Source organism: Brassica rapa, chromosome A09 (assembly GCF_000309985.2).
Source record: "Brassica rapa cultivar Chiifu-401-42 chromosome A09, CAAS_Brap_v3.01, whole genome shotgun sequence".
In the NCBI taxonomy this organism is placed as follows: domain Eukaryota; kingdom Viridiplantae; phylum Streptophyta; class Magnoliopsida; order Brassicales; family Brassicaceae; genus Brassica; species Brassica rapa.
The window spans coordinates 19,441,490-19,460,351 of record NC_024803.2 but is presented as its reverse complement, the minus strand read 5'-3'; the positions used below and the strand labels follow the sequence as shown (position 1 = coordinate 19,460,351).

The window sequence follows — 18,862 nt, the reverse complement described above, 5'->3', positions numbered from 1 at the left end:
TAGACTTTTGAGTTTTTTTAATAACATAAGCCCATTACTTTTTTTCATAATACTACCATCTTTGTTTCTAAACAATTTTTTTTTTTAAAAGACTACAATCCATGTTTCCAAACACTTCAAATTTTTTTAATAGTCCTATTCAAGTCTCCAAACACTCCAATTTTGTACTTGAGTTTTAATAATATAGATGGAGTAATTTTTAGACATGTCCTTTTCACATAAAACATCACTTGTTTAAAATTATTATAACTTACAATTTGATAATTACTCTAAAGTATTTACTTTCATTTGTATAGTTTTAATTTTGAGAGTCGTGGCATTTTCACTTAAAAAGATGTGAAACAAACAGAAATATTTATATTATTAAAACTGAAATACATTTTGGTATTGTTTGAAAACTTAGATAATATATTAAATGAAAGTTGTTTGGAAACAAGGATAACATATTAAATATTTTTTATTTACATATTTAGTCATTGTAGTTCTTTCTCATTTACAGATTATGTCGTTTGAAAACTTGGATAGCAGATTAAATGAAAATTGTTTGGAAACACAGATAGCAAATTAAATATTTTTTTTATTTACACATTTAGCTATTACATTTCTTTCTTATTTACAAATTTGCCACTTCACTTAAAATCATAAAATTAAATTTATTACAATGAATTGTTATTTCTTTTTGCTGAAAATAAAAACACAAACTGTAATATATATTATATATTAATCTGTTACAATACAACTTTCAAGAAAACTAAATATCATAAAATTAATAATAATTCATAAAAATCTACTGTAAAAATTAAATCATTTTAAATAAATAAACAAAAAAATCAATAGATTAATATATGAATATTACAATTACATCAAATTACATCAAGTTATAAAATTATAAATGTAATATTACGTACGCATAAAATTTTTTTATCAAACATCTATATTATAATATAATATATTCTACTCTAAATATATTTTACAAAACATAAAACTATAAATAGACATTTTATAAAATCAATGGTTTTGAATGCAAGTTAAATCCAACACCCGCGCGGGGGCGCGAATCAAGATCTAATTTATATTATTATAAACAGATTGGTGATTTTTAGGGCCTTAAGATAGTCCATAGCAAAAGTATTATAACTATAAGTTTATTAATAGTATTTTATTTTAATATTTGCAACAATAAAACTAAAAATAGCTTTCTTACCTTTAAATTATATGTGGTAAGCAAACGGTCTAAAATATACAGAGAATATTTCTATATCTGTAAAGCTGTCTACTTTCACAGCGGTTAATTAATATCTTTTGGATATTTTTTACTAGTGTAATTTTTCTGTTTAGATGATTACTAATCTCCACAGTGGTAAAACTCAATTATATGAAGGTAAGAAAACAATGAATTGTATTTTTTTCATAATGGACGAATCCTTATACTGAAACTTAATCTAATATTACATATTTAAGAACATCTACCATGGCCAAGGAAGAATTAACAGTGATTAATCTTTTGATAATTTGATATGATGATTCAAACCCTATCATAATCCATAAAATATGTACCGTTCATAGTTTATCACTGTACAACCACCCATTGATTAATTTTTTTTAGACACATATATGTAATTTGATTTATAATACTAACCTTAGAGACGTTCAACAAGAAATAATAATTTAACTTTAGCCTTCAATTTATTGTTTACAAACCTTCTTCATACACTTCATCAAAAAAAAACTTTCTCTATATACTTTTATCAAAAAAGAAAATCTTATTTTACAATCAGACATATATATACATAACATCCACGTAAATGTACGCATGCATCACTCGTTAATGAAAGTGAGAACATACACATAATATTAATTTATTATATGGCACGCAAAGTATACCATCAAGATTTAAAAGATTCCTTTGGAGGATAATTAAAGAGAAAGGCAACTTACAAAAAAAAATATTAAAGAGAAAGGTGAATTTGCAGAGCTTAATTTAGGGTTTGAAAGTGACAGGCGCAAATTGTATTATTGCAGAAGAGCGAGAGCGAGAGAGAGAGAGAGAGAGAGAGAGAGAGAGAGAGAGAGAGAGAGAGAGAGAGACGTTAACGTTGTGAATCTTGTGATGCATCTCGTCATTCATTTGCCCTAGTTTCCGTTTTCTCTCTCTCACCTTATTAAGTAATTTTGTCTTTACTTTCCTTCTTAATCACACCAAACTCCAAACCCTTAATATATCACCAAGTTAACTATTTAAGCCATTCGGTAGGTTTGTGTTGGCCTGAGAGTTTGTTTTCGGTTTAGTTTCTGTTCGGATATTTTGATTCTTTTTTTGGTTTTTTGATTCTACATGTTTAGAAACCATTCCAGTATACACACTTTGATTTGGTTGCTGTTTTCTAAATTTTATTTTTCGGACAGCAAGGTTAAGAACCGATCAATACCCAAAATTTGGTTCCGGTTTTTTTAAATAATTTCAGATATTATGAGTAAAAATATCGGATAACTCATGTTTTCATGTTAAATATCCAGTCATTCAGGTTGTTCGAATAAAAATATCATACAAATCTAATAACTTTAAAAATAAACTTATTCGGATGATTCAGGGTTTATAAATTGTACTCTTAAAATATTTGGTTATATAGAGAATAATTATAATTAATATATAATCTGTATTTTAAAAACCGAGTTCCCATTCGGTTCTCGTCTTGATTCCGGGTTGGTTTCAGTTTTATTGATTCCAAAGATATAGGATCCGTTCATATATTTATGAAATTTATTTCGGTTTTAATTTTTTTTTGGTTCTATACGGTTCACTTCCTCGGTTCCAGATAAATATGCCCAGCCCTATGCTTAGACATTCGCTTGTTCATGTCGGATTTGGGTCGGTTTTCTTTGCGTCTGGATCCTTCGGAACTTAGATATTTAGACTATATAGGTATTTATAATTTTGTTGGTTCAAGTTTGGTCGCTTCCAACCAGATCCGGATCAGTCTGGGTCACAAAACTAAATACATGTAAGAATTGGTAAATTTTGGTTATGTATCAGGTACATGAGTGTATTCGAAAACCCAAATATATCCAAAACTCAAAAAATCAAAAATATTTGAATATCTGGAAATACACAAAGTAACTGAAAAATAAAACATATTTCTAAAATCCAAAATTTTCTTGAAACCCAAAAATATATCTTAAAAAATGAACTAGAAACTTATAAAAATATGAAATACTTAAATATACCCAATAATACCTACAGTACTACATAAAATTTAGTGTAACTCCGATATCCTATTGACTTTTTGAACAAGACCTGAACCCGAACAGCCCGCGGGTCCAACAAAAAACACAACAGTTTTTTAGCATAGATTTGGATCCGAACCGAACTTATATTTTTGGGTCGATTCAATCATATTTTTGGGTCGGATTAAAATGCCTAAGCCTATCATTCATTATTGTTAAATTATGTTTTGGAATATGGTGTTTAGGATGTCAGAAAGGCTCTTTCAAGGCAGATTATAAATCAATTAAAGAGTTACAAAAAGTTTTAGCGATTATATATATGGACTAATAGGATTTATAAGTTTTTAAGGCACGGAAGAAATTACGTACGGTCACTGCAATGCTCCTTGTCATTATCAGACGATTAATATACTATAATCAATTTCATAAGAACACGCGACTACGGTACACAAGAGTAATAATGTCGATGATTTCCTCTACTATTATTTAGAACTTTTTTTGGTGCAAATATTATTTAGAGCTTCAATATATCGATTATTATCAACTCTAGTCGTACCCATTAAAGATTTTTTTTTCCCAATAAAAAATTATTTTAGCTACGTTGAATTTACATTGTTTTTTTTCTCGTTTTAAATTTTATGGATCCCTATAAAGTTATTGCTTTTCTTGTAATTATGCTCAGACCACTTGGGTGTATTAATGAAGAGTTAAGAACATGTCAAAGCTGTGCTCGAACCTTCTGTGGAAACACGTTTTCATAAAGTTAACACCACTGGTCGGGCCTAAATATAGCAACCCAATAATACATAAATACTTTTTCACAAAAGAATATATTTACAATACTTTTGTGTAGCAACCTCATCAAATTGGAGTTTTAGCACACGAAAAGAGAAAATTATAAATTATAAAACCTAAAATCTAAACAATATGATCTAGAAACTAAACCTTGCATCCTGTTAATCTCTACAACCTAAACTCAACACAAAAATATTAGATCATCTGAGGCAAATTAGATCTGTTTGGAAATTCATTTGCCAAAAATAAAATACTTAACAAGAGAAAAAAGAAGCAAAAAGCTAATAACAAATTGTGTTGTTACAACCTATTGACGAGGATATTTTTTTTTGTTCGGAATCCAAACACATCAAAGTCGCTCACTGTCCGTCCACTTTGCAGTTTCTTTTTGTCTATTGCTAACATATATTTCTGTTCCAACATTGATCGATGTTCACACTTGCGTTTCTGGTTTGGTTCCTATAATCAAAATACTGAATATGCAATGCATTGACCGGCGTGGTATAATAATTCTACAACTCCTGCCAAGATCCATTTTTCATGTGGCTTATGCAGAAGCAGATGTTGTCATATGTGAGAAGGGCTCGACTTACAGGTGAACTTCATTGGAAAAATTGGAACCATTTGGTAAAGCTTGATGGGTAAAGAAAATGAATACATAAAATGTTTCTTTAAGAATTACAAACAGAGAACCAACCCCATATGCAACAGAGTTTCTCAATGCAAAGTGGGAAAAACAAAAATCCATACAATAGAAACAATTTTGGACCACCTCTTCACTTTGAGAAAGAAAGAAAAAAGGCTCAATTGAATCCGTACATGTCAAAAGTCTTGTCCTCGGGTGGTCTCGGGTTGTTGTTGGCACCTTCAGGCACTCTAAAGCTCTCCATCGGTGGAGGAGCTGTAGCGGGAGATGGGGCCCAGTGTGGAGGAGGAACAGAGAAGTTAGAACCAGAAGCCTCTTGATGCAAGACAACAACATTAGGATTTGCTTGTGGTGAGTTCCCTGTGGTTCTTCGGTTTGAGTTATTTGCAGAGGAGGCCAGAGACGGTGTGTATGATTGTTGTTGCTGATTCTTCATTGGTGATTTGGGCCGCAGAGATTCGATATCAGGAGTTGTCACAACTAGATGCGGTGCGTCTGGAGGCGGATTCCTTCCTCCTCCCCCTTGCCACACTTTACCATCCTTGTCCGCAAAGTTCCTCACAAAAGCCTAAATAAAAACACGCATTATCACCAAAACCGGTCAAACAGATCTTCACACTTCTTGTCAGAAATAGATAGATGTCTGCAGAGTGAACATAAAGAGTTTTTTTTTACTTGTGATTCGAAGTTTGAGGAAGAAAGGCCTTTTCCAACAGTAAGCCAGCCAGCTCGAATATTGTGATCTTCGCCAAAAAGCTCAAGCCTTCGGCGACCAAGTGCAAAATGCTCTATTATCCTATACATATCTTCAGGCTTTTGAGTCGAACCTGCAACTTTGAAGCGCAGAAAGGAGCAATTAAGCAAAATGGCTTGCAACAAAGCAGCGATTCATATTCATTAACTTTTACCAAAACAATCTTATTTTATACTTTCATTCAACTGAAGTTGTGACATGTTGGACAAACTTATCAACAGGCCCACTTAATAAGAAACTTGAAGCTGGAAGCAAGCACATTTTTTACTAACCGTAGGGAGGCTCTTCAGCAATAATCACATCAGTGTCAATGTTAGCATGGATAATATGTCCATCAGTGCTACGTCGAACAGTACCCTTTATCCCCATCAAGCAGTGCTCCTTTACAAAGAGAGAAAAAATAATAATAAGCAAAAGATGAATCAAACAAAAATGCAATGGTAGGCCATAACAGACCTTGGAGCGCTGAAACACAGTACGCGAATCGTGGCGCAATGTTGGTGCTGCACTACTTTTGTTGGTCTTCACCCAGCAAATGTCTTCGCACCTTCTGAAACCCCACTGTAACACCCAAACAAGCAAACAAACAAAAATATATATAGATATATATTAGATGCAGCGAATACTACTTATCAAGACTAACAAATGAAAGGAGCAAACCTTCTTCAGGCATTGGCGCCCTTGCTCTAGCCCAACACCATCACCAACCCAAAGGAAGACAAAGGAGGGAGTGTCAGCTATTGCCTACAGATACATGGAATATTTTTGCTTTTGTTATACACCGTCATAACATATATAGAGCCACAAGGTCTACTCACAAGCCAATATATATATATATATATATATATATGTTAAAAGTACCACATCTACGTCTAACAGATGATACTGCTACCCAATATTAAGTAAAACGGTAAGAAAATAATAACACCAGCCAAAAAAAAACTTAACGCTGTAGAGAATATGTATCCTAATCCTAAACCACCTATGAGCATTTAAAAGAGTAAATAGTTACCTCAATCTTAAGATTGATGATGTCCTCAAATGACCAATACTCCATAGTATCAGAAACACCGGGAGCTCTATGGACATATTCCTCCCACGGTGGATCGACAAGAATAACATCAAACTTTGTTCCAAACAGCTCGGGAGATAACTCAAGTTCATGCAAGTCGCCTTTCAAATACATTGGTGCAGAGGCGGAATTAGATACAATCTCGTCTTTCTTCTGAATGAGCTCCCTAAGCTTGGGATAGTCTTCCACATTGGTAAGCTCCAGCTCTCGGATGAAATTCTGGGGACGCATTCCAGTATCCACAAAGTTCTGGGAATAGTCATTTTGCTCTCCTCTTGAAGGAGCTTTCCCAGGAGGTCCACCACCTCGAGGAGGAGGAACCCATCCCCCTGCACTCTTATCAGAAGAAGGCATCCCACGTCCCATTGGTCCAGGAACATTGAATGTAGACCCGGAGAAGTTGGGAGGGCCTCCTCCTCCTCTTTCAGAACCTGGTGGGTTAAAGAACATGTTGGGGTTTTGCGGAGTGCCAATCGAAGGAAATCTCGGGCCTGATGGTCCAGGAGGAAGCGGTGAGAGAACAGGGTTAACAGGTAACATATTGCCATCGACTCCTCGGGCACCAGGCCAGACAAGAGCTGGGGGAAATGGAGGCATGAAAACAGGAGCGCCGGGAATCGGAGACATGCCAGGGGTAAGAGAGTGAATGGGACTAGGTGGTGGCATTCCAAGGTTCGCAAACGGCGGCCCCATGATAGGCAATTGAATAGCACCTTGTTGGTTATCTCTGCCGCCGCCGCCGCCACCTCTTCCTCTTCCACCCCTTGCGGGTCTGTTCCCTTTCATGCCGCCTTGTGGAGTCTGCGGACCTCCTCGGTTAGGCGTTGTTTGCATGAAATTGGTCCGACCAGGTGTTGCACCTCTCTGGTTTCTTGCTTTAGCTCCTGAGTAATCAGAGCTAGCTTCACCAGCTTCGTCTCTCGAATCCTCACCATAAGTTTTGTTTTCTTGGTTGTAACCCCAATCTTCATCAGGCTTCTTGGGAGGTTGCTGAGCAAAGTTCATTACCCCATCAAGCGGTTTGGTTTGAATCTCAATCACATCATAATTCTCGTTTGAAACGCCGCCACTTGACAAAGCTTTAACAGCCTCACCCCTGTTTCCATCTTTCCTACCACCCAAACGACCATGTGACCTCTCGCCTTCACTCCTTTCACGTCCTTGCCTTGGATACTCCCGTTCCCTGCCACGATCATAATGCAAGTCCCCATCTTTCTGATCTTTATCACTGCTACTAGAATGTCTTCTCTTCCAACCTTCTTGATCCCTGTCTCTATCTCTATCAGACCATCCCTCGTCTCTTCCTCTGGATCGGCTATATTTGTCCTTGTCATAGTCTGCCTCTGAGTGTTCTGATTCTTGATGACGCCTTCCACTTCTGTCTGGTGTCTTAGACCTGCTAGACCGACCAACTTCCCCTTTCTTAAGAGGACTATCCCTATCATCTTCTTTAATGCCACGTGTCTTACCCTTCTCCTCTCTGCTACTCGATTTCATACTTCTCTCTGACTTTCTACCATCACCACATTCATTACCGACAGAATCAGAAACCTTACTGCTTTTGTTGTGATCCCCTCTTTCGCTGTCGGGAGCGGCAGCAGCAGCTTCGTCCCATCTCCTCCTCTTGCTCGAATCAGAAGAAGAGCCGTGAGTCCGATCCCGACCACCGCTTTCTCTTTTGTCGGAACTCTTGGAATCGCGATCGTGATAATCATCAAGAGCCTTGTTGTCTTCCTTGATTTTACTTCGGGAACTCTCAAGTTCCGATGCTTTTGCACTCAATCTTCTCTTCTCGCTTCTCTCTCCACCTTCCTGCTCTCCGTCTTCATACCAAGTACTCAGCTTTTCTAACGAACTCTCTTCTGATTTCTTCTTCATTTGCCCTCTCTCTCTCTCCCTCTTTCTACAGTTAGGGTTTGTATATTAACGCCGATCAAATCGACGAGACGGTCATACCATCCAAACACCAAATCAATGGGCCTCTTTGGGCTTCTGGGCTACATCTATTATATTTACGTTTTATTCTTTTACTAATTCAGCTTTTTATTGTCAACCTGAAATCAAAGTTTTTTTTCCTTTAATTTTAACTTTTTATTGTCAACCTGAAATCCAGAATTACAGCTTCAGTTACAAGTTTGATTCAATCAATTTATTTTAATTCCAATAGGGCTTGACTAGCTTCGCATGCCCACAATACCAACACGTTCCACTATCTGAATAGCAACCACCGTTTTTACAATGATGTCTTGGTCCAAATTAATGACCTAATTCTTTCTTGCACTTAATTCACAGACACTCCATGCTGGAGACACGGAGAGGAGCCGAGATATAGGAACTGAAGAAGTCATAACCATTCGTGAAATGGCCCGAACACATTGCACCGGTACGAGAGACATAATTAACAAGGATATAGCAACTTCAAGCGATGTCGAGACCCCTGCCATAGGCGACATAACCTCAACGTGTCACCTAAATTGCAGACGCCACGCCAAAGAAAGAAAACCACTACATGGTATCTTGAACCAGTGCACAGACCGACAGTATCCACCGCCACCTCTTCTGATCAAAAGCAGACCTACCACCATCGCAAGATACAAAGCGTCGCTGAGAATGCAAGCTTTACGCACCACTCCACACAGAGGAAGAAGATCCATGGAATACATCAACACATCGAACACCAAGGAGAGAGACGTACAAGAACAACAGGCACCTCCATTGATGAAAGGATCCAAACATATCTACAAAATGAAACGCAAACCCATTGGAGCCCTCACCCAATAATTAACTTTTCTTGCCTCAGATGTTCACCGCCTCACTGAATCTGAAAAAGGCAGCCATCCACCACAAAGCTAGTCCTCCCCGGAGAAAAACCAGAATAACCTACAGCGGAGATGTAACGGCCCGGTTCCTGGCCCATAAATTTCTTTAGGAATATGGGCTTCTCTACGGCCCATTTGGCAAAGACCTAGGGTTTTCCCTTCCTCTTTCCTATAAAAAGGAGATGCAGCCTCCCTTTTTGCCTCACTGAGAAACTGAAGCGAAGCTCTGCAGAGAATTCCCGGAGACCAGAAACCCTAGCCGTCGAGCTCTCTCCCCTTCTCTCTTGCGCCGCCTCTCTCTCTCTTCTCTCTCTCCCCTCGCCGTCACCCTCTCTCTCTCCTCGCCGTCGCACGCTCTCTCTCTCTCTCTCACTCTCGCCGGCGCCGTGTGGTGGTGGTGACCAGATCTTAACCTTCTCAAATCCTTGTTTCCAGATCCAGATCCAGATCTAGACTAAGGTGGAGTGTCTCGAACCCAACTTTCTCTCATGATTCTGTATACTCCTTTATGTTGGAGTTAGGTTGTTTAGACCCTGTTTGAGAGTTAGGTTGATAGAACATGATAATTGCTAGGATGGTAGATGAATGGATCATGATGCATAAGAACCCTCATACTGATAAATGGGACTTGATGAACTGAATTGAGTTGTGGTAGTGATGAATGATTGGTGAATGATGCTTGTATGTTTGGACGTGTAGTCCCATGTGTTGTTGTGTTTAAAGCTAGGGTGCTAGAGAGAAATGAATGCTAAGTTATATAGATGAGAATTGATTGTTAATGTTATTGTAAGAAGAACTTGAGTGCGATGTGTATTGTGTGTGACACCGATAACGGGTGGCGTCTAGTGAATGAGTCCAAGTACAAGTCTAAATAAAAAGGGAAAGTAAATGAAAATGAGAAGGGATAAGTGAAAGTGATAAGGATGTGAAAGGATAAGTGAAAGTATACAAGGATAATGTTAAGGTTAAGCATGGGTGGGAAAGCATATAGAGTCTAAGGAAAGTATGTGTGGCAGTAGTTCACGCTAGGTATCCATAGGAGATGTGGCCAATCCACAAGAATATGGAAGCACCCATAGGAGATGTGGCCAATCCACAAGAATATGGGGAAGAAGCCTAGTTGGGGCTACCCACTGATGATAAGGACGTATTGATGATAAGGACGTGCATTGTAGGGTCTTTAGCTCATGGTCGGGTAACGGGGAGTTAAAGGTGTCATAGGATCGAGTCGGATTGGTAAGTTGAGTCGGTTAAGTCTAGGGTTTGACGTGTGTGGCAATGAGTGAGATCATTGTATTGATTGATCACTAGGTTGTTAAAAATTTATGGAATTGAATGTGGAAATTACAGATGACGATAAGAAATGATAAAATGCATTAACTGAATGTAGTGGCTAGTCAGTCCTAGTTCCCGCATAGAGTAGTATAGAGTGTCATGCGGACAGGCTGGTCTAGAGCCACTTCACTGAGTAACTTGTTGCTCACTCCTCCATTTCCATTTTTCCTGTGCGCAGGACTGTAAGTAGAAGTATATGGATGTGGGTGTGACGGTATTTCAAAGAAGGTTATGCGCTCGTCTCTCGGGACCAGTAACGGGACACGTAGGGTTGTCTAAATGAGTAGACACGTGTCCATAACGCCCCTTCGATAACCCCGGTCGGACGCCGGGGGATCGGGCTGTTACAATTGGTATCAGAGCGGGTTAAGATCCCTTAGTTCTGTCCTAAGGGATCAGCATTTATGATGTTTTCAAAAAAAAAAAAAAAAAAAATTTGGTTTTGATTATTACTAAGTATTTTTGGATTGTGAAAAGATTATTTGAAAACCCCACTATATCCATACTTCTATTATGGTTCTGATTGAAATTTTATTGCAGGATGTTTTCGCTTGACCATTATGAGTGGAGGATGCCGCGTATGCACTACGGACGGAGGAACACCAGGGAGTATGCCCAAAGGCGTCACCGTGACGTGGAGGGTAATTTGGTACTACCCATGTTTCCGGATCCTGAAGAGCAGTACAGGGAGTTTCCATTCAGGTACCCGCACGAGCAGACTGTGAGGCGTAAAGTGTTGATGCCACATTTCCAGAGGATGGCTATGGAGGAACGCCTACTGCAGGGCAATGCGAGGTTCCAGCTTGCAACCGAAGAGGGGCCCCCGAGGAAGCGTGGCCGCCCATGCAAGCCGCCAAGTGCAGCGGGGGGACCCCCAAGGGTGTTCACCGGGAAGTGCCAGTGTGGAGTGCTGATCAAGAATGCTCAAGAGGACCGATCAGTCGCGAGATACACCAAGGACTTCATCAACCAAGCTAAGCTGTGCAAGCCAAAGAATGCCGAGACGTGGTGCGTATGGTATAAGAACAGGCTTCGCAAGGAAATCCAGGCGCAATTGAGGGGTGTTTTGGAGCCTCTGGAGTTTGCGCTAGTGAGGCGGATGGCAGGTTTCGCCAATGTGGCCGCTCTCTCGAGCATGGAAGGAGGAAACCCGGGTAGGGACGTCGAAGGCCATGAGGTGCCGGTCGGGGAACTCGCTAAGGGAAAACGGGGACGTCCGCGAAAACCTCGTACAGTGACATGTGATTGTGACGTACTGGTCTAGATGGTTCAGAAGCCACGCAAGGTGAGAGATTACCTGGAGGAGTTCTTGGATACGGCCAAGAGGTGCCAACCGAAGCCAGCCGAAGAGTGGTGTCATCTGTTTAGGGCTGGGCTACGTGGAGATATTCGTGAAGAGCTCGTGGGAGTTCTGGAGCCTCTGGAATTTGCACTGGTGAGAAGAATGGCCAACCAAGCGCTGCACGCGGAGGAGTGGTTGGCGGAAGGCGAGGCGGAGGCCGAGTATGATCGCGTCGTAGAGGGCGATGAAGACATTGGATCCGAGACCCGCTGTCCCTCGCCATGTCAATGTGGCTAGACGAAATCCTAGGGACGATTCGTAGGAGTAGGACACGTGTTTCGCTATTGGTTTTATTTCATTTATTGGTTATTGGAGTTGGTGTTCTTTCCATTATTTACGGCATTCTGTGTTTGTGCAGATGCGCTGAGTTTCTTTTACAAACTATTGTAGTCCTACTCCTTTTATTTATCTATGACATTCCTTCGTTGGTTTTAAAGATTCCAGTAGAGTCATCATGCCTTGTATGCCTCCCTTGATTGTTGTGTGAATGTGTGAATCCATTTCGGTAACGAACGATTAATCTGAAAGATGTGGGCTTTGGAATTCGGGGACGAATTCCGATTAACGGGGGAGGATTGTAACGGCCCGGTTCCTGGCCCATAAATTTCTTTAGGAATATGAGCTTCTCTATGGCCCATTTGGCAAAGACCTAGGGTTTTCCCTTCCTCTTTCCTATAAAAAGGAGATGCAGCCTCCCTTTTTGCCTCACTGAGAAACTGAAGCGAAGCTCTGCAGAGAATTCCCGGAGACCAGAAACCCTAGCCGTCGAGCTCTCTGCCCTTCTCTCTTGCGCCGCCTCTCTCTCTCTTCTCTCTCTTCTCTCTCTCCCCTCGCCGTCATCCTCTCTCTCTCCTCGACGTCGCACGCTCTCTCTCTCTCTCACTCTCGCCGGCGCCGTGTGGTGGTGGTGACCAGATCTCAACCTTCTCAAATCCTTGTTTCCAGATCCAGATCCAGATCCAGATCTAGACTAAGGTGGAATCTCGAACCCAACTTTCTCTCATGATTCTGTATACTCCTTTATGTTGGAGTTAGGTTGTTTAGATCCTGTTTGAGAGTTAGGTTGATAGAACATGATAATTGCTAGGATGGTAGATGAATGGATCATGATGCATAAGAACCCTCATTCTGATAAATGGGACTTGATGAACTGAATTGAGTTGTGGTAGTGATGAATGATTGGTGAATGATGCTTGTATGTTTGGACGTGTAGTCCCATGTGTTGTTGTGTTTAAAGCTAGGGTGCTAGAGAGAAATGAATGCTAAGTTATATAGATGAGAATTGATTGTTAATGTTATTGTAAGAAGAACTTGAGTGCGATGTGTATTGTGTGTGACACCGATAACGGGTGGCGTCTAGTGAATGAGTCCAAGTACAAGTCTAAATAAAAAGAGAAAGTAAATGAAAATGAGAAGGGATAAGTGAAAGTGATAAGGATGTGAAAGGATAAGTGAAAGTATACAAGGATAATGTTAAGGTTAAGCATGGGTGGGAAAGCATATAAAGTCTAAGGAAAGTATGTGTGGCAGTAGTTCACGCTAGGTATCCATAGGAGATGTGGCCAATCCACAAGAATATGGAATCACCCATAGGAGATGTGGCCAATCCACAAGAATATGGGGAAGAAGCCTAGTTGGGGCTACCCACTGATGATAATGACATATTGATGATAAGGACGTGCATTGTAGGGTCTTTAGCTCATGGTCGGGTAACGGGGAGTTAAAGGTGTCATAGGATCGAGTCAGATTGGTAAGTTGAGTCGGTTAAGTCTAGGGTTTGACGTGTGTGGCAATGAGTGAGATCATTGTATTGATTGATCACTAGGTTGTTAGAAATTTATGGAATTGAATGTGGAAATTACAGATGACGATAAGAAATGATAAAATGCATTAACTGATTGTAGTGGCTAGTCAGTCCTAGTTCCCGCATAGAGTAGTATAGAGTGTCATGCGGGCAGGCTGGTCTAGAGCCACTTCACTGAGTAACTTGTTGCTCACTCCTCCATTTCCATTTTTCCTGTGCGCAGGACTGTAAGTAGAAGTATATGGATGTGGGTGTGACGGTATTTCAAAGAAGGTTATGCGCTCGTCTCTCGGGACCAGTAACGGGACACGTAGGGTTGTCTAAATGAGTAGACACGTGTCCATAACGCCCCTTCGATAACCCCGGTCGGACGCCGGGGGATCGGGCTGTTACAGGAGACACTTTCACAGAACCACGCATCTCAAAGACAAAGGGAAAAAAGGCAAAACGAAGCAAAATGAAAGAGGGTGGGGAAAGGAGAGTACCTCTTGCGACCATGGGCGCAACCACTGGTCGCCGGAAAAAAAAACGTAGCAAAGATTAATGTGGAGTCTTGAAAACAGCAGTTGGAGGTTTTCCACGTTTAATTTTGTAATTACCTAAGGTTATCAGAGTTTGGGTTTTGTAGTATATATATATATTTATTAATATAGTTTTCAATGATATGTTTTCGGTTTGAGATTCTCATGTCTCCCTTTTTCATCCTTGCTCTAAATTATTGATTTCCATTATTAATATTTAAATAACAAAAATGAATAAGAGTAAATAATAAAAATGAATAATGGTATAGTTATTAATTTAGACTCTATTTTGAAAGGTTATTTTGGAAATAAAATTTCAGTATAGTTCTTGAAGAATTAAGAACACAATAAATATTAATAACTGATCTCAGTAGTTATCGAGTCCAAGAAACTAGAGTATCTGCATCGTGTGTTCAGAATTATGGTAGATGTGAGTTGGACAGTTGGTATGGGCCTCGTAAATTTCAATGTATGGTAGTAAGAAATGCTTATTTTAAAATTAAGATCTCGAATTCGACTAGGAAAAACTTGTTTTGTCTTTTTTTAAAAAAATTATTAAAAAAATATATTATCTTCCTCCATTTTTTATTTGATTTTTGTACTCCTTAAGCTATTTTTATGGTTACCAGAAACTGTTTTCCCTTAAATCATCAAAATTGTGAGTGTTGTTTATGTCTCACTTAGATATACAGAGAAAAGATGCCAAAAAAAAAAGATATACAGAGAAACCTCTATAAATTAATAATGTTGGGACTATACCAAAACTATAACTTTTTTTATTAATTTATCGATATACTAATTGAACCAAAAAATCAATTTGGGACTATAAAATTATATTATTTTTAGTGTATATTAATTTATAGAGTATTAATTTAAAGAGGTTATACTGTATATGTCACAAGCACCAATTTTAAACATTCAGAATTCAAACACGCGATGGCTTCAAACAGCTGTGTGCTCATAGTGCGCCCGATTCCAAGCGATTACAAGCAATTCCGCAGCAAATGAACATAATCCTCGGATGGATGTCGTCAATGCAGGGAACATAGGATGAGAATCTGCAGCCCTTTGTAGTTCACCAAAACCTCCGAAGTTGCGACAACATCTTTACCACTGGATCCAGGAACGGGCTTCGATCTAGGAGATGAAACTCTAGCACTCCTAGGGATTTGGTCACCAGCGGAAGGAAGGAGCACAAGAGAAAAATCGTCGTCATTTAACGAACCATTGGGGGTCATTACGGACAAACAGCTTAGGGGTAAAAATATTTTCTAAAATCTCTTCAATCAAAGATGCCATCAAAATAAAAACAAAGGAAGCAAATAAAAGATCAGACGATCGAATCAAGATCACAAAAGAGTAAAGGCATAGATGAAGAATGAGAAATGAACTACGTGATAAGGAAAAATTAGAGAAAATAACAAAAATTGTGAAAAGAAGTGGGAAATCTTATATATTAATAACAGAAGTCACAACCTTGATTCATGTGTGATTTTTTTAAAAATGGACCCTCACTAGAAATCAGTTATCATTCATTTTTTACTAATAATATGGCTTAATAATATATCACTCATAATAACATCGACTCCTACAAAACCAGATTGGTTAACAGACCGATATTTGATTCCTTATTAAATGTAAAATAAATTTAGTCACTTATGATTATCAAACCAGTCTGTAGACCAATACATTATCCTATTGTTCTAATTCTTAACATGCAATAGAAACCATTAACCAACCGGTCCTTGTACTAACACATTATAGGATCAACATTTATATCATAAAACCAGAGTTTCATTATGTTTTAGTCACTTACACATTATGATCAAGTGATGATCCACCTCTATTATTAGAAGCATTTCACCTGAAAAGAAGCATCAAACCGGTCGGTTTTAGTTCATGATCACGTATATATATGATCACATATAATTATGTAACACATAAACACATATCTTCAAAACTAATGATCACGTATCCTTGGTTTAAAATGGTGAGCGCCTCCGTCGCCATGGCGCTAGGCGACCCCTTGTGATGACCTCATCGCCTCAACACCACTTGGCCAGGCGAGTTACATAAAGCGATCACTTTTCCTCGCTTTCCCTGGCTTTTATGATTTTCCTAAAGCGCTCTTGCGACGCTTTGTTGTCAGTAGACAAAACCAGTTGGTTTCTTTGAAACTAGTATAGAAGTTGGTTTGATTTAAACTGGTTTAGTAAGAATATTTGACGTTGACAAGAGTTTATCGTCAAACCATACGTAAGGTTTATATGCAAACCCTCATTCTCTTCCACTAAAGATTTAGAGAACGAAGAAAATGATTCGAAATCTGAGTATTAAAGCTTTAGGAATTGGTGTTTTGATTTGTTTTTTGAGGGCTGCCGATCTATTTCCCCACCAGAACTATGGTGTCGCACTATTTCTCCATCAAACTATTGCCTCCCACCAAACGAAAGTTAAATATCTATATACCCACCATATCAAAGTTAAATATCTCTTTCCCCACCCGACCAATTTCGATGGTTAAATGTCGAAACCCCAGTACCAAACCATCAAACCTCCGTTAGTAAACCGAAGGAAAACCCAAATATTGCTAAACCGGACCTATATCTCGGTGAATCCCCGACACAACGGTCAAAAATCCCAAATCTAAAAAATCCCAAATTGGTAAGAACCCTAGAAAAAACTGTAGAATGTGAATCTCAGAGTTCTTCTTCTTCTTTTCTTATTGTCGAGTGCTTATTGCTTTTTGTTCTTAATCTCTTCTCACTTTGTGTTAATTTTCAGATCTAAAGCCATGAGTAACGTGTCTGGAGCTTCTAGTGGTTCGTCAAGTGGACGTTCTGGAGGCAGAGTGTTTGGTGGTTATACAAATCGAATTTGTAATTATATATATATATTGAAAACGTTTTTTGTATATAAAATCTATTTTTTGCATTTTAAATTCATTTATATATTTATTAAACATTTTTAAAATCTATAAAACTTTTTTTAAGATTAAAAATCATATATATAATATTTAAAATCATTTTTTTGTGGTTATAAAACGTTTTATGTATTTTATATATAAAATATAAATTTCTATATTTATTAAACATTTTTAATATTATGAAAACTATTTTTTGTAATTATTTAACATTTTAAATATTTTTAAAACTATTTTTTGTAATTATTAACTGTTTTTGTGATTTATTTAAACTATTTTTTTAATTTTTATACTATTTTATATTTATTAAAACTAATTTTGTATTTATAAAACATTTTTTTTATTATAAACACTATTTTATTATTTTTGTATTTATAAAAACTATTTTGTATTTATAAAAAGATGATTTCATATTTATAAAAATATTTATATTTATTAAAACTAATTTTGTATTTATAAAACATTTTTTTGATTTATAAACACTATTTTATTATTTTTTGTATTTATAAAAACTATTTTGTATTTATAAAAAGATGATTTCATATTTATAAAAATATTTATATTTATTATAACTAATTTTGTATTTATAAAACATTTTTTTATTTATAAAAACTATTTTAGTTTTTTTTGTATTTATAAAAACTATTTTGTATTTATAAAAAGATGATTTCATATTTATAAAATATTTATATTTATTATAACTAATTTTGTATTTATAAAACATTTTTTTATTTATAAAAACTATTTTATTTTTTTTGTATTTTAAATATATTTTCTATTTCAATTTTAGTTTTATATTTTCGAATTTCAATTTAAAAAAATAAATTTATATTTTTTTTTTTAATTTTGGAAATATTCCGAGGAAGTGTATCCCTCGGGATATTCCGACAACTTCTTCCTCGGAATATTCCGAGGAAATTCCGACGAACTTGTGGTCCTCGGAATTTCCTCGGAAATTCGTTTCCTCGGAATTCCGTCGGAAATTTCCGAGGAATTTCCGAGGAAAAATGAAATTCCGAGGAGTTATTTCCGAGGACTTTTTTCGTCGGTATGTCGTCGGAATAGCGTTATTCCGACGACATACCGACGATATTTTCCCTCAGTATGTCGCTGTTTTCTTGTAGTGTGTGCCGAGACTTTGTCATTGTGGGGTTCAAATAATGGAATTGGTTTCTAAATCCAGCAACAATCCGTACCGGCGTTACTATCATTGCGGATATGCTGTATCTAAGAAGGTAATTTGATTAATCCTTGCTTCTTCTTCATTGTGTTAGTTAATGTTTTCTTTTCATAATTTTTTGTCTAAATAATGCACAGCTCTCGAATGACAACCACACTTTCAAGTGGGTCGATGAGGCTTATTTAGATGAGATAGAGGCATTAAAAATGAAAAATGCTTCACTTGCGGCAAAACTGGAGACAGTTACAATGGAGAGGAATGAGTTTGAGAGAATAGTGTTTGAGAATGTGCAAATGAAGCTTGAGAAGGAGATTTTCGAGAGAGTTGAAGAGGCTTTGGTTGAATCATCTTCTACGATGAAGAAAATGATGGTTGTTGTTGTTGTTTTGTGTATGGGCATGGTTGGGTTTAGTAAGCTCTTTGGTTGAAAAGGTTTATATAGGAAT

General features: G+C 37.6%; 2 protein-coding genes across 3 annotated transcripts; one reads left to right on the top strand and one right to left on the bottom strand.

Annotated features, from left to right (window-relative positions):
* Positions 1-4,632: 4,632 nt before the first annotated feature.
* On the bottom strand, positions 4,633-8,453 carry LOC103838886 (N6-adenosine-methyltransferase non-catalytic subunit MTB). Of its 2 annotated transcripts, none has more exons than XM_009115340.3 (6): positions 6,433-8,453; positions 6,081-6,164; positions 5,877-5,981; positions 5,693-5,801; positions 5,342-5,499; positions 4,633-5,234 (listed from the first exon to the last, which is right to left on the bottom strand). In XM_009115340.3, the coding sequence occupies exons 1-6, from the start codon at positions 8,368-8,370 to the stop codon at positions 4,824-4,826; spliced, it is 2,805 nt and encodes a 934-aa protein (XP_009113588.1). In that variant the 5' UTR covers positions 8,371-8,453; the 3' UTR covers positions 4,633-4,823. The 2 variants fall into 2 exon arrangements, with proteins under 2 accessions (XP_009113588.1, XP_009113589.1); XM_009115341.3 differs by having other exon boundaries at positions 5,342-5,493; positions 6,433-8,449.
* A 9,943-nt stretch (positions 8,454-18,396) lies between these two features.
* LOC117127738 (uncharacterized protein At4g04775-like) lies at positions 18,397-18,844 on the top strand. Its single transcript, XM_033278388.1, has 2 exons — positions 18,397-18,471; positions 18,554-18,844. The coding sequence occupies exons 1-2, from the start codon at positions 18,397-18,399 to the stop codon at positions 18,842-18,844; spliced, it is 366 nt and encodes a 121-aa protein (XP_033134279.1).
* The last annotated feature ends 18 nt before the right edge of the window (positions 18,845-18,862 follow it).

Bases quoted from the DNA above. Each gene is read 5' to 3' on its own strand.
- LOC103838886 (XM_009115340.3), bottom strand. From the start codon at position 8,370: ATGAAGAAGAAATCAGAAGAGAGTTCGTTAGAAAAGCTGAGTACTTGG. The intron at 5,982-6,080 runs GTTTGCTCCTTT...TGGGTGTTACAG, and splicing joins GGCGCCAATGCCTGAAGAAG to TGGGGTTTCAGAAGGTGCGA. The intron at 5,235-5,341 runs GTAAAAAAAAAC...GTTTTTATTTAG, and splicing joins CCTCAAACTTCGAATCACAA to GCTTTTGTGAGGAACTTTGC.
- LOC117127738 (XM_033278388.1), top strand. From the start codon at position 18,397: ATGGAATTGGTTTCTAAATCCAGCAACAATCCGTACCGGCGTTACTAT. The intron at 18,472-18,553 runs GTAATTTGATTA...AATAATGCACAG, and splicing joins GATATGCTGTATCTAAGAAG to CTCTCGAATGACAACCACAC.